The 12,572-nt window shown below is 46.4% G+C and overlaps 1 protein-coding gene across 6 annotated transcripts in view; it reads right to left on the bottom strand.

Moving 5' to 3' along the window:
• Positions 1–12,572, bottom strand: part of LOC137307210 (tensin-2-like) — a 245,814-nt gene that overhangs the window by 133,115 nt on the left and 100,127 nt on the right. For all 6 annotated transcript variants that reach the window (XM_067976607.1, XM_067976610.1, XM_067976608.1 and 3 more), the window contains exon 2: positions 4,284–4,398. In XM_067976607.1, coding sequence (XP_067832708.1) covers positions 4,284–4,398 — 115 coding nt within the window. The remainder of the gene's footprint in view (positions 1–4,283; positions 4,399–12,572) is intronic.

Below are 12,572 nucleotides of genomic sequence, written 5' to 3'. Positions count from 1 at the left end.
AAAACGCTAGCCTGTTTACAACCAGTGGTGTGCGGTTTGAATCATTCCATATTGACAGGATACAGTGCCCATTTACTTTGTTCAGCAGCTCACTAATAAAAAAGGAAACAGAATCTGCTGAAAATATGAAATTAAAACAGAAAAGGCTGGACCTGTACAGCAGGCCAGTCAACACCTGAAAGAGAGAGATCGGTTAAAGAAGGTGACATTCTGAGGAAGGGTCAGATTCAAGACATTAATATCTCTTTAGGCTCCAGTTGGTGTGATCTCAGTGATACAGGCTCCAGTTGGTGTGATCTCAGTGATACAGGCTCCAGTTGGTGTGATCTCAGTGATACAGGCTCCAGTTGGTGTGATCTCAGTGGTACAGGCTCCAGTTGGTGTGATCTCAGTGATACAGGCTCCAGTTGGTGTGATCTCAGTGACACAGGCTCCAGTTGGTGTGATCTGTGATACAGGCTCCAGTTGGTGTGATCCCAGTGATACAGACACCAGTTGGTGTGATCTGTGATACAGGCTCCAGGTGGTGTGATCTCATTGATACAGGCTCCAGTTGGTGTGATCCCAGTGATACAGGCTCCAGTTGGTGTGATCCCAGTGATACAGGCTCCAGTTGGTGTGATCCCAGTGATACAGGCTCCAGTTGGTGTGATCCCAGTGATACAGGCTCCAGTTGGTGTGATCTCAGTGATACAGGCTCCAGTTGGTGTGATCTGTGATACAGTCTCCAGTTGGTGTGATCTGTGATACAGACTCCAGTTGGTGTGATCTCAGTGATACAGGCTCCAGTTGGTGTGATCTGTGATACAGGCTCCAGTTGGTGTGATCCCAGTGATACAGACTCCAGTTGGTGTGATCCCAGTGATACAGACTCCAGTTGGTGTGATCTCAATGATACAGGCTCCAGTTGGTGTGATCTGTGATACAGACTCCAGTTGGTGTGATCTCAGTGATAGTGGCTCCAGTTGGTGTGATCCCAGTGATACAGACTCCAGTTGGTGTGATCTGTGATACAGACTCCAGTTGGTGTGATCTCAGTGATACAGGCTCCAGGTGGTGTGATCTCAGTGATACAGACTCCAGTTGGTGTGATCTCAGTGATACAGGCTCCAGTTGGTGTGATCACAGTGATAGAGGCTCCAGTTGGTGTGATCTCAGTGATACAGGCTCCAGTTGGTGTGATCTCAGCGATACAGGCTCCAGTTGGTGTGATCTCAGTGACACAGTCTCCAGTTGGTGTGATCCCAGTGATACAGACTCCAGTTGGTGTGATCTCAGTGATACAGGCTCCAGTTGGTGTGATCTGTGATACAGACTCCAGTTGGTGTGATCTCAGTGATACTGGCTCCAGTTGGTGTGATCCCAGTGATACAGGCTCCAGGTGGTGTGATCTCAGTGATACAGGCTCCAGTTGGTGTGATCCCAGTGATACAGGCTCCAGTTGGTGTGATCTCAGTGACACAGGCTCCAGTTCGTGTGATCTGTGATACAGACTCCAGTTGGTGTGATCCCAGTGATACAGACTCCAGTTGGTGTGATCTGTGATACAGGCTCCAGGTGGTGTGATCTCAGTGATACAGGCTCCAGTTGGTGTGATCCCAGTGATACAGGCTCCAGTTGGTGTGATCCCAGTGATACAGGCTCCAGTTGGTGTGATCCCAGTGATACAGGCTCCAGTTGGTGTGATCTGTGATACAGTCTCCAGTTGGTGTGATCTGTGATACAGACTCCAGTTGGTGTGATCTCAGTGATACAGGCTCCAGTTGGTGTGATCTGTGATACAGGCTCCAGTTGGTGTGATCCCAGTGATACAGACTCCAGTTGGTGTGATCCCAGTGATACAGACTCCAGTTGGTGTGATCTCAGTGATACAGGCTCCAGTTGGTGTGATCTGTGATACAGACTCCAGTTGGTGTGATCTCAGTGATACAGGCTCCAGGTGGTGTGATCTCAGTGATACAGACTCCAGTTGGTGTGATCTCAGTGATACAGGCTCCAGTTGGTGTGATCACAGTGATAGAGGCTCCAGTTGGTGTGATCTCAGTGATACAGACTCCAGTTGGTGTGATCTCAGTGATCCAGGCTCCAGTTGGTGTGATCTCAGTGATACAGGCTCCAGTTGGTGTGATCTCAGTGATACAGGCTCCAGTTGGTGTGATCTCAGTGATACAGGCTCCAGTTGGTGTGATCTCAGTGATACAGTCTCCAGTTGGTGTGATCCCAATGATACAGACTCCAGTTGGTGTGATCTCAGTGATACAGGCTCCAGGTGGTGTGATCTCAGTGATACAGGCTCCAGTTGGTGTGATCCCAGTGATACAGGCTCCAGTTGGTGTGATCTCAGTGATAGAGGCTTCATTTGGTGTGATCACAGTGATAGAGGCTCCAGTTGGTGTGATCTCAGTGATACAGACTCCAGTTGGTGTGATCCCAGTGATAAAGACTCCAGTTGGTGTGATCCCAGTGATAAAGACTCCAGTTGGTGTGATCTCAGTGATACAGGCTTCATTTGGTGTGATCACAGTGATAGAGGCTTCATTTGGTGTGATCCCAGTGATAGAGGCTCCAGTTGGTGTGATCAGTGATACAGACTCCAGTTGGTGTGAGCCCAGTGATACAGACTCCAGCTTACATGATACGCTCTCTACAACTTGCTGTCGTCTGTTTTCTCACACTTGACATCTCTTCAGTAAATCTTTTTTATTTTCCCAGATGTCATTCCCCATTATTGTATTTTTGTTATTTTGGGAGCTGGCCTATTGCTCTCTGATATCTGGTGCTGATGTACGATCAGTACATGTGTCCCCCATCTCCATATCTGGGGAGTTTCTGAAATTTTTGAAATTCCAGAGTTTCAAGATAAGCTGCAAGAATCTCCACATCTCCCTTTTTTCAGAATGTAATAAATATATGAAGGTTTTTTATAGAGTAAATATGGAGAAACTGTTTCCACTGTCAGTGAGTTGTGATGATCTGGAATGCACTGCCTGAAAGGGCGGTGGAAGCAGATTCAATAATAACTTTCAAAAGGGAATTGGATAAATACTTGAAAAGGAAAAATTTGAAGGGCTATGAGGGAAGAGCAGGGGAGTGGAACTAATTGGCTAGCTCATTCAAAGAGCCAGCACAAGCACGATGGACCGAATGGCCTCCTTCTGTGCTGAATGATTCCATGAATATATTGTTTTAATGACCAATGTAGCAAGACCTCCTACATTTGACTTTCCAAAATTCAACAAACCATGATAAGACAATAAATGTCTGTATTTGATGTATGTGTGCAAACTCTCCCTACTGAGTCTTAGGGTCAGCCAAATACAACAGTCCCTCAATTTGAAGCGGGGTTTGATGATAGCAGAGTGCACTGGAGCACCAATACACAGTACCTTTTTAAAAATTCTCCATCCTTGTGTTCCAATCCCTCCATGGTCTCGCCCATCCCTATCTCTGTAACCTCCTCCAGCCCTACAACCCTCCGAGATCTCTGCGCTCCTCCAATTCTGGCCTCTTGCACATCCCCGATTTTAATCGCTCCACCATTGGCGGCCGTGCCTTCAGCTGCCTGGGCCCTAAGCTCTAGAATTCCCTCCCTAAACCTCTCTGCCTCTCTCCTCTCTCTCCTCCTTTTAAGATGCTCCTTAAAACCTACTACTTTGACCAAGCTTTTGGTCACCTGTCCTAATACCTCCTTATATGGCCTGGAGTCAAATTTTGTTTGATAGCATTCCTGTGAAGCGCCTCGAGACGTTTTACTACGTTAAGGGTGTTATATAAATGCAAGTTGTTGTTGCTGTTGCTGAGTGGTGGACCTAACCTCACACCCATGCTTCCCTGCCCTGTGGGTTCCTGACCCCGGCCAAGCTGCTGCTGGGTAGCCCTGAATAGAGGCCAAAAAAAAAATTAGAAAATCAGACAGAGAACTGTGCACCTCTGAGCCAGCTAACCTGGAAGCAAGCGAATCGCGGGCCCTGTCCATCTCAGCTGCTGCCTGGCCTGGAGAGGGTGGGCAGAAAGAAAATGACAGAAGAGGAGCTCGTACACTTAACAGAAAAAAAGTGAGGCGGAGTCTGACATTGTATCATAGTCGGTACAGCACAGGAGGAGGCCGTTCGGCCCATCCTGCCTGTGCCAGCTCTCTGAAAGAGCTATGCAGCAAGTCCCATTCCCCTATAGAATCATAGCAGGTACAGCACAGGAGGAGGCCATTCGGCCCATCGACTCTTTCCCATCTGACGTTTTCAGGCTAAAGGAATTCTGTACTCCATCTACAGGACCTTACTTACCACGGCATAAGATCCCCTGTGATGTGATTGGCTGCTTGCATACTGCACAATGCTTCTTCTTCTTAAATGTTTTCTCCTTGAAGCTGTGAGTACTCGGGGGATCGACCTTACCAGGCTGGAAAACAGGAAAGAGACATACATTAGAACCAGCCTCACCTTCAACCGTCTACCTCAATTAACTTTAGTGACATGAGGTAGAAGATTAGTTAACAACGCTCGTCTGCACAGCATCTCTGGTGCATGTCACACTGTTGCTCTGAAATGAGAGCAGGTCTTTGAGTTTTGGTTATTTATCCTGTTACTAGTTTAATTTAAAGATGAACTGTAGTCATTTTGAAGGAAACATGTGTGAAGAAGCTACGCATCACCATGACATCAAACACCAGAGTTTCAAAAAAATACTTCATTGGCTGTAAAGCACTTTGGGATGTCCTGAGGCGCTATATAAATGCAAGTCTTTCTTTAATAATCACTGTGATATCACAACACACCTCATGGGACTCTGATCTCGCATATCCCCTGGGAACTAACATCTCTCCGGGCCTCAGCATGTGAGCTTATCACTACCTCTGGTCTCCCCTCCCCCCGATCCTGCCCAGAGTTAAAAGCAAGGTCTATAGTAGGAGAGAGAGTACGCGAGAGACAAATACGTAGGAAGTGACACAGATACAGAGAAAGCGCGAGAGAAAGAGACAGTTGGAGTACTTGTGAGACAGATACAGAAAGAGGGAGAGGGACAGATACAAAGAGAGCACAAGAAACACAGGTACTGAGAGAGTGAGAGTGCCTGATGCACAGTGTGAAAGACAGATACAGAGAGAAATAGAGAAGGTACACAGAGAGCAAGAGAGTCTGATAGCAAGGGGGAAAGATAGTCTGTTACAGAGACAGAGAGAGAGAAAGAATCAGATATAGAGAGAAAGTCACATACAGGGAAAAAGGCAGAAAGAGAGAATGCAAAAAATAAGGCGGCAAAACAAACCGCAAGTGCAAAGAAGAGAAAAGAGATACAGGGACAAACGCAGGCAGAATAAACTGATTTATTCATATAGTCAGTTTAATAATGTAACAACTGGGGTCTAGTAACATCTGAATAAAACAAGAACCTGTCCAATACCGCATCTTTTCTGAATTTAAGGCATCATGTTCTGGTGCCAATCTCTGATCCATTGAGGGAGGGTGTGGGGAGCACCATAACTTTCTTGGCCAGAACGGGAAGGCTTTATAATAATTTCCACAGCGTGAGATCTCCGCAAAGTGTTACAGACCAAACTGTCAGTCTGATATTAATGAAGACCTTCATTTGGCCAAAACTGACAATAACTGCTAAACAACACATCCCGCTTGTCATTTGGAGCAAAAGGATTTATATGCACCGTAACAGGTGACTGACTTGTGTCTTGTTGGACTGCATGTCGTTATCTGTATGTATTTTTAAATTGAATTTCTGCTCATCAAAGTGAAAGATATTAGACCTGGAAGATGGAGCACGTTCCTATTTTAGTCCCTCCGGGGTGAATCTCCGTGGGACTTCTCCCGCTCGACCAATGTAACTTTGACAGAAGAGTCACGAAAATCCTGATGAAACGGAGCTTACGCTGATTTTCCAGGGTCTCCACTACCCTTCCGCCAAAATGTCAGCGGCCGAGCTGAAGGCCGCCCCCCACCCCCCCACGAGGGTCAACATCACAACATCAAGCACTTCAAGCTCAGGTGTAGCATAGTTAGATGGAGGGTGAAGCATGTTCTATGCTGCCCCATCCCAACATCAGAAGAACACCCCACAACCGCAGCAATGTCCCACTTCCCACACCAGCCATCCTGTGCCAAAATTAGATGCAGTCTTGTGCTGTGTGTCCATGCCCACTGGGACCTGGGGTGAGACTGTCCCAAACTGATTCCACACAGAAGCCTTACGGTCTGTTGTTAAGATCCATGAGAGGCAGGCTAACACTAGATATAGGGACACTGGGCTAGATCTTAACTTTGTGGGATAGTGTAAAATGGAGAGTAGGTAGACAGGAAAGTAGGGTTGAGGTCACAATCAGATCAGCCATGATCTTATCAAATGGCAGAGCAGGCTCAAGGGGCCGAATGGCCTACTCCTGCTCTTAATTCGTATGTTTAATGGGCGACAGTGAGTTGGCAACCTGTTTAACATCTCTCTCATTTTTATTTCCATTGACTTCCATCGCACTTGAGGGACCAAGCACACCCCAGTCTGGTCAAGTCAGCCAGTACATTTTCATGTACTGCTGTAATTCATTATTGACTGGTTAAGAACAGTTGCAAAGCTAGCCAGAATGGTAAAGCTTGTTGCTGTGGTCGAGGGAGTCTACACAGACAGCATTATGGGAACAGTTCGGGCCGTACCTACCCATGGAGGCCGGCAACACTGCTGCACAAGGTGGGTTTTTCTTCCCCACTGCCTCAGGGGACAAACACGAATGGGAGGTGGTTGGTGGCATTTGTCATGGGTGAGCTGAGGTCAGCCTGCTGTACACGCCAGCAATGCAATTTTCACATCAGGGAAAGCCTGTAGCCAGAATCGTAAAGCGTGCCCGTGCGCAGTTGTTCCAACATTGCCGCTGTCGCTCTGAATGCATGCCATAACCAGCACACCTCTGGACTAGGGAACTCTCTCCCTAAGCCTGACACCTTGCTTAATCTCCCCCATCCTCAAACCCTAGCTCTTACATCATGCTTTCCGCCTCCGCATGTATCGTTTCTCCCAGTGTTCTCCGATTGCCTGTAAAATGCCGTGGGACATTTGTTATGTGAAACCTACCATATAAATGTAAATTCTTGTTGTATAAACAGGGTGGGCTCAAAAGACAGGCCCCACATCACAGAATCACTTGCACTGGAATGGAGCATTGGACAGGGGTTTGTTGAGTTCTGACAAGGAATGAACCCTTTGACAGAGATGGTCCCGATTACTATATTGATACTATAGGTACCAGCCGTGGCTCAGTGATAGCACTCTCGCCTCTGAGTCAGAAGGTTGTAGGTTCAAGTCCCAATCCAGAGACTTAAACACAAAATCTAAGCTGACACTCCAGTGCAGCACCGAGGGGGTGCTGTCTTTTAGATGAAACGTTAAACCGAGGCCCTGTCTACCCTCTCAGGTGGATGTAAAAGATCCCATGGCACTATTTGACGAAGAGCAGGTGAATTCTCCCAGTGTCCTAGCCAATATTTATCCCTCAACCAACATCACTAAAAAAACAGATTATCTGGTCATTATCACATTGTTATTTGTGGGATCTTGCTGTGCGCAAATTGGCTGCCGCATTTCCTTCATTACAACAGTGACTACACTTCAAAAGTACTTAATTGGCTGTAAAGTTTTTTGGGACATCCTGAGGTTGTGAAAGGCATTATATAAATGCAAGCCTTTCTTTATTTATTAATGAATAATTGGGGAAGCCTTTTCCCTAACCCGAGCCATAGGTCCTTTCTTAATTAGTGGTACTTTTGGAACCAATCGGATTATATTTTTAACCTTGGTGCAGAAATGTTACTGCAGGCCTCCGGAGTTATCCAAACCCTTGGCTGAGTGTTTGGAACAGTACTGAAGGAGTCTCCCTTTCAGCATTTTAAATGGGTATGTTCAGCACTCAGGAAGTGCAAAGCTTGACGGAATTCCAAAACCTTGTTTATGCCAAAAGATACTCTGCAATCTCTGTACTCCTGACCATGTGACTATCTTACTTCCTTTCCGATAAAAAGAAAGGCTAGAATTCAGAATTGGCTTCGAATTCAGGCAATAATACATAGGAAGCAGACGATAAAGTGGCAAAAAATGTACAAGCTCTTATTTCCCATTTACAGACCATATCTTTGAATGTTTTACTGTGCTGAAGGACTCCGATTGTTCCATCATCCTGCAATGTGCATGACTGACTATTAGGTCACTCCAACGAACATGCTGCACTTTCAGTGTCCCTATTCAATCCACATTGGACCGAAGTTGGATTTATAAGAAGATTCTGAAGCAGGCATGCCTTAACCTTTCGAGTACTTAAAGACTTTAAGCTTTTAAGAAAAAAATTATAAAAATAATTTTCTCTATATTTGCAATGGTGAATATAGTTGAAAATGTGCTAAAGATTGAAAAGGGCAGTAGATGACAGGCAGCAATGGAATCTGGAAGTTCTGATGATACAAACTACTTGCACTTCCCACTCACAGTCCATGACTTAAGAGCTTCTTGATTCAATTACTGCCTGGAGTCTGATTGCCAGCCGTTTTAACTCTGGATGCATTTAGGTCATGCTACATAAAAGCATGATGAGAAACAGGACAGCAAATTATTGATAATAGAACAAAATTAGACTGATCTAATTATATTAATTTTGGTTCATTAAGTTCAAAGCCAAAAAATTAGTACCAAATGATATGATTTAAAAAATTATTGGACCCACATTTACTGTCATTCTCCTTTACAGCCCAGCCTTTTATTGAAAGTATGCCATGTACTGAATGAACAGGAAGATAGTTTCAAGAAAACAAGCCAGTCTACATTGAGACATTATAGAGTAGGAATTCCGATCTGAGAAATTTATTTAGGAACACATAATGTGCTCATACTGGATTCCTGCTTTGGATTCACGCCTGTGTAAAAAGAACACACAGGAACATAGTACAAATGCATTAAATGTTCACATAAACTTCCCCAATCAGAATTTCTACCCTTTATAATTCAACATTTTTATAGATGCTGCAGGATGTTTTTCAGAAGGTTGAAACGTTCTGGAAGATATTGTTTAAAGTGATGTGGCAAGTTACAGGATAGGATTTTGCCTCTTGGGAGTGGTCAGTTCATTTGGTTTGTTCAGTATCTCCTGAATAGGAAATGGTTTTCAGGTCATGACCAAATGGACACAAAGCAGATGTACAACAGGAAAGGGTCTGCCCGCAGTCTATTATTTTAAAGACTTGGGTATTAACAGTTTGTGAAATTACTTGTAAATATCTAAGCCTAAATTTGGCAAGTACACATTGGTGGCAAGAACCTCGCCCGCTGCCAGCACACGTTGGAAAATGGCAGGCACAGCACCAACGTGTACCCCTGTTTTATAAATTCCGGAATGGATATTTTTGAATAATTTAAAGACTGAGGTTTTCAGACTGAAAGTTTGACATTATTTAAAAGATGGTCTTATGCTGTAGTTACAATGTTTCCTTTGTTAAATGCACTGCCCAGTGTGGAACTGGGCCACAGCGAGCAGTAAAGTGCCAGGTTCAATCCCCAGTCTGTGTCGAGTTAGCTGGAGTAGCAGTAGGGGGAAATTACAGTTCGTCTAATACCCTGAGCTAGGGAGGGAGAGGGAAAATAAAACAACCAGGGCTGCTGCTCCTGATTCCTTTCCAATGAATGCTGGAAAATAACCACGTGTAGACATTGAGAGTGGGCAGGATCAAGGCTGATCTGCGATGCCCCACTGTGCTCAAGTTGTCTTCTGACACTCGATGTCCAGGCTCACACATGAACAATGGCCACTTGGGCGAGGTATTCTTTTGCCTTTAGTTTTGTGAAGTCAGGAAAATTTTCATGGAACGTGACTCACCTTCACCAGCCTGTGGGAACAAGAGCCAGCAGACTCGGAGAAAGCCTTGAGCTTGCCGTGAATAGATTGTATAACCACTTTTCAAACAAAAAAAAACTCTCAAGATATTAAATATATGCTCCAGATATGACAGGACTTGTATTTATGAGGTTATATGCACAACTTTTTTTTCCCCACCAGACACCTGCTGGCTCTGATTTCTCTTCAGTTAATGAGTAAAGTCTTTGGTGTGTAAGAATTCTGGGAATTCCACCTTTTCCCTGAGTATGGAAAACTTTGGCCATTGACTAAAATCCTAAGATGGAAGGATAGGTGAGAGGTCACCAGACGAATCAACAACACACACAGTGGAATGTGGGAGAATTACTGCTTCAGACATGTCTCTGTTTTAATGCAAAACCTACAGCAGGTGGTCAACGATCAGAAAGGCAGTAGGCCATTGAAAGAGGCAACTGCTCCAGACATGGTGGAGCCATGTCTTTGTTTTAAAGCAAAACTGATCAACACCTAGGACGTTGGATACAAAAGGAACCCTGTGGCAAGTGCTCTACAAATCGGAATTAACAATGGCCCATCGAGAAAAGCAATTGTAACATGATGAGAGACCATTAAAAGCCATCAAAGATTCTTAAGGACTTTGTAAGAACTGTTTAAACAGACATGAAGTGCCTCATTTAACGACGAAGACTATTGTAAGAGAGGGGTATATAAGTGGAAGCTCGAAACCCCTCTCTCTCTTGGTTTGCTGTCTCTAGTTCTTGCTTCTTATCTCTTTTCCAGCTCTCTCTCTCTCTCTCCCTCTTAGTTCCTGCTGCTCTTTTTTTTCACCCGAGCTCTCCAGGGAGGAGAGCAGCTTCCAGCGAAACCAACGAACCCTACCTGAGAGAACCGGTCAGCCAGACCTGCAAGTGCAAAGGATTGGTGAGCCTCAACCATACGTGTGTGTGTGTGTGTGTGTGTGTGTGTGATAGGTGTCTCCAGGGTCCCCATCAACCTCTTAGTTTAGCAGGATAAAGTACTGTAGTGGGTGTGTGTAACTCAATGTACTGTGTAGGACCGTTTTTATCATTCTTTTCTTTATGTTGACGGTATAATAAAACCAACATTCCAATTCAATTCAAACACCGAGTTTGTGTGTTCTCTGTGCTATTCGGCGCCGTGATCCATCACCGGGTGCGTTAGCATAAGTCCCGTTTTCCTGAACCCCTGATCCGTGAGGTATAAGTGTTCCTTGGCTAGACCGGGGACCAGATATCTGCACCGATCAATAGGGTGAGAACAACCCCAAAACACCCTACAGGAAATGGCGAGCCAGCCAGGAGAAACAGGCAGTGTGCCCGTTGGATCACTGAGTCATAGCACAGTAGAATTGGAAGGGATGGAAAGGCGGATTAACAGCTATGCCTACACGAAGATTAATGTGGCTAAGCAGTGGGTTGTGGACTTGGTACACTCCAGATGCCCGCAACAGAGTGCGGCAGTGTGGACGGGGTCCAAAGACCATAAAAGGTCCAAAGAAAAGGCAATTTGGCTCCTGTGCCGGCAGAAACAGGTCCAGCTGCTCAGGGAGCAGGTTGGAAAGCTGCAGGCCGAGCTCAAGGAGTCAGAAGAAAAGTCAGACGAGAGGGGGGTAGTGTGTAACAGGTTGGTAGAGGAATTGCACGAGGAAAGGCAGGAAAGACGTGCGCAAGAAGAAACCTCCCGTAACACCAGGGAGTACCTGCAGTGCCAGGTCACCGAGGCCAAGCTCAATGAACAGGCTGTAAGGAAAGAAAATGCACGTTTAACAGGTGAAGTTGACGGGTTAGAGGGTCAGCTGAAAGACATCAAAATAGCCTGCAGGGTGGCACAACTGCAGGCTATGATAGCGAGCATGCCCAAAGCTCAAGAAGGAAGGGGACCCCTCTGTACACTTCATGGAAGCAGAGCGAGTCGGGGGGATCAATGGGTGTAGTGAGCGAGAGGTTCACAAGCTGTTACTGTTTTCCCTGGACAGAAAGTTGTACCAGGCCCTGTCTGTAGCCACTAGGCTGGGACAGGGAACCACGGAAGGTTTAAAGGAAGAAATCCTCAGAGCCATGGGTCATCATAAGGGTAGTCCGTTTGCCCAGGTAGAAAGGATGAAGCAGCTCCCGGACGAACCACCGGAAGGAAGCCTTTGCGATTCGGTTGTGGCCGGTGTACAGCCGGGCCACGGTAGGAATAGTGGGAGAGAGGTTCCAGCTCGCAGAGGATGCAAGGAGTCGTTGGCTGCGACTCTTGGTGGCGAACTGCCTACCGAGGGTGCGACAGCGCATCGACAACTGGTTCGATGGGAAAGACCCCAATCTTACTGAGGAAGTGGTGGTGCGCCAGCTCACAGCGGCGTACCAGAGTGACACCGGGGATGAGCCAAAGAGGAAGGGGAAACTCCATGAGGCTCATCACGGGGAGAAAAGGAGAGAATGGCATCATGAAGGGGGTAGTGGGCCCCCGATAGAGCGTGAAAAGGAGTGGCGCACCGATGGTCACTACCGGAGGGACTGCCCTCGGCCGGATCGGCCGGTGCAGAGACCCTACCAGGAGTGCACACAGGAGGACGATGCTCAGGAGCTCGCCCTGTTGATGCGTGCCGTGAGACAGGTCCTGGCGCAGGGGAAGGGGAAGCTGGACGCAGCCGTGCCCAGCACAGCCCCTGTTGCACCCCCACAGCCCCGACTAGAGAGCGCCCAGCCCG

This window comes from Heptranchias perlo, chromosome X (assembly GCF_035084215.1).
Source record: "Heptranchias perlo isolate sHepPer1 chromosome X, sHepPer1.hap1, whole genome shotgun sequence".
In the NCBI taxonomy this organism is placed as follows: Eukaryota; Metazoa; Chordata; class Chondrichthyes; order Hexanchiformes; family Hexanchidae; genus Heptranchias; species Heptranchias perlo.
The sequence above is the reverse complement of the archived record's forward strand: the minus strand, read 5'-3'. Positions and strand labels throughout refer to the sequence as shown.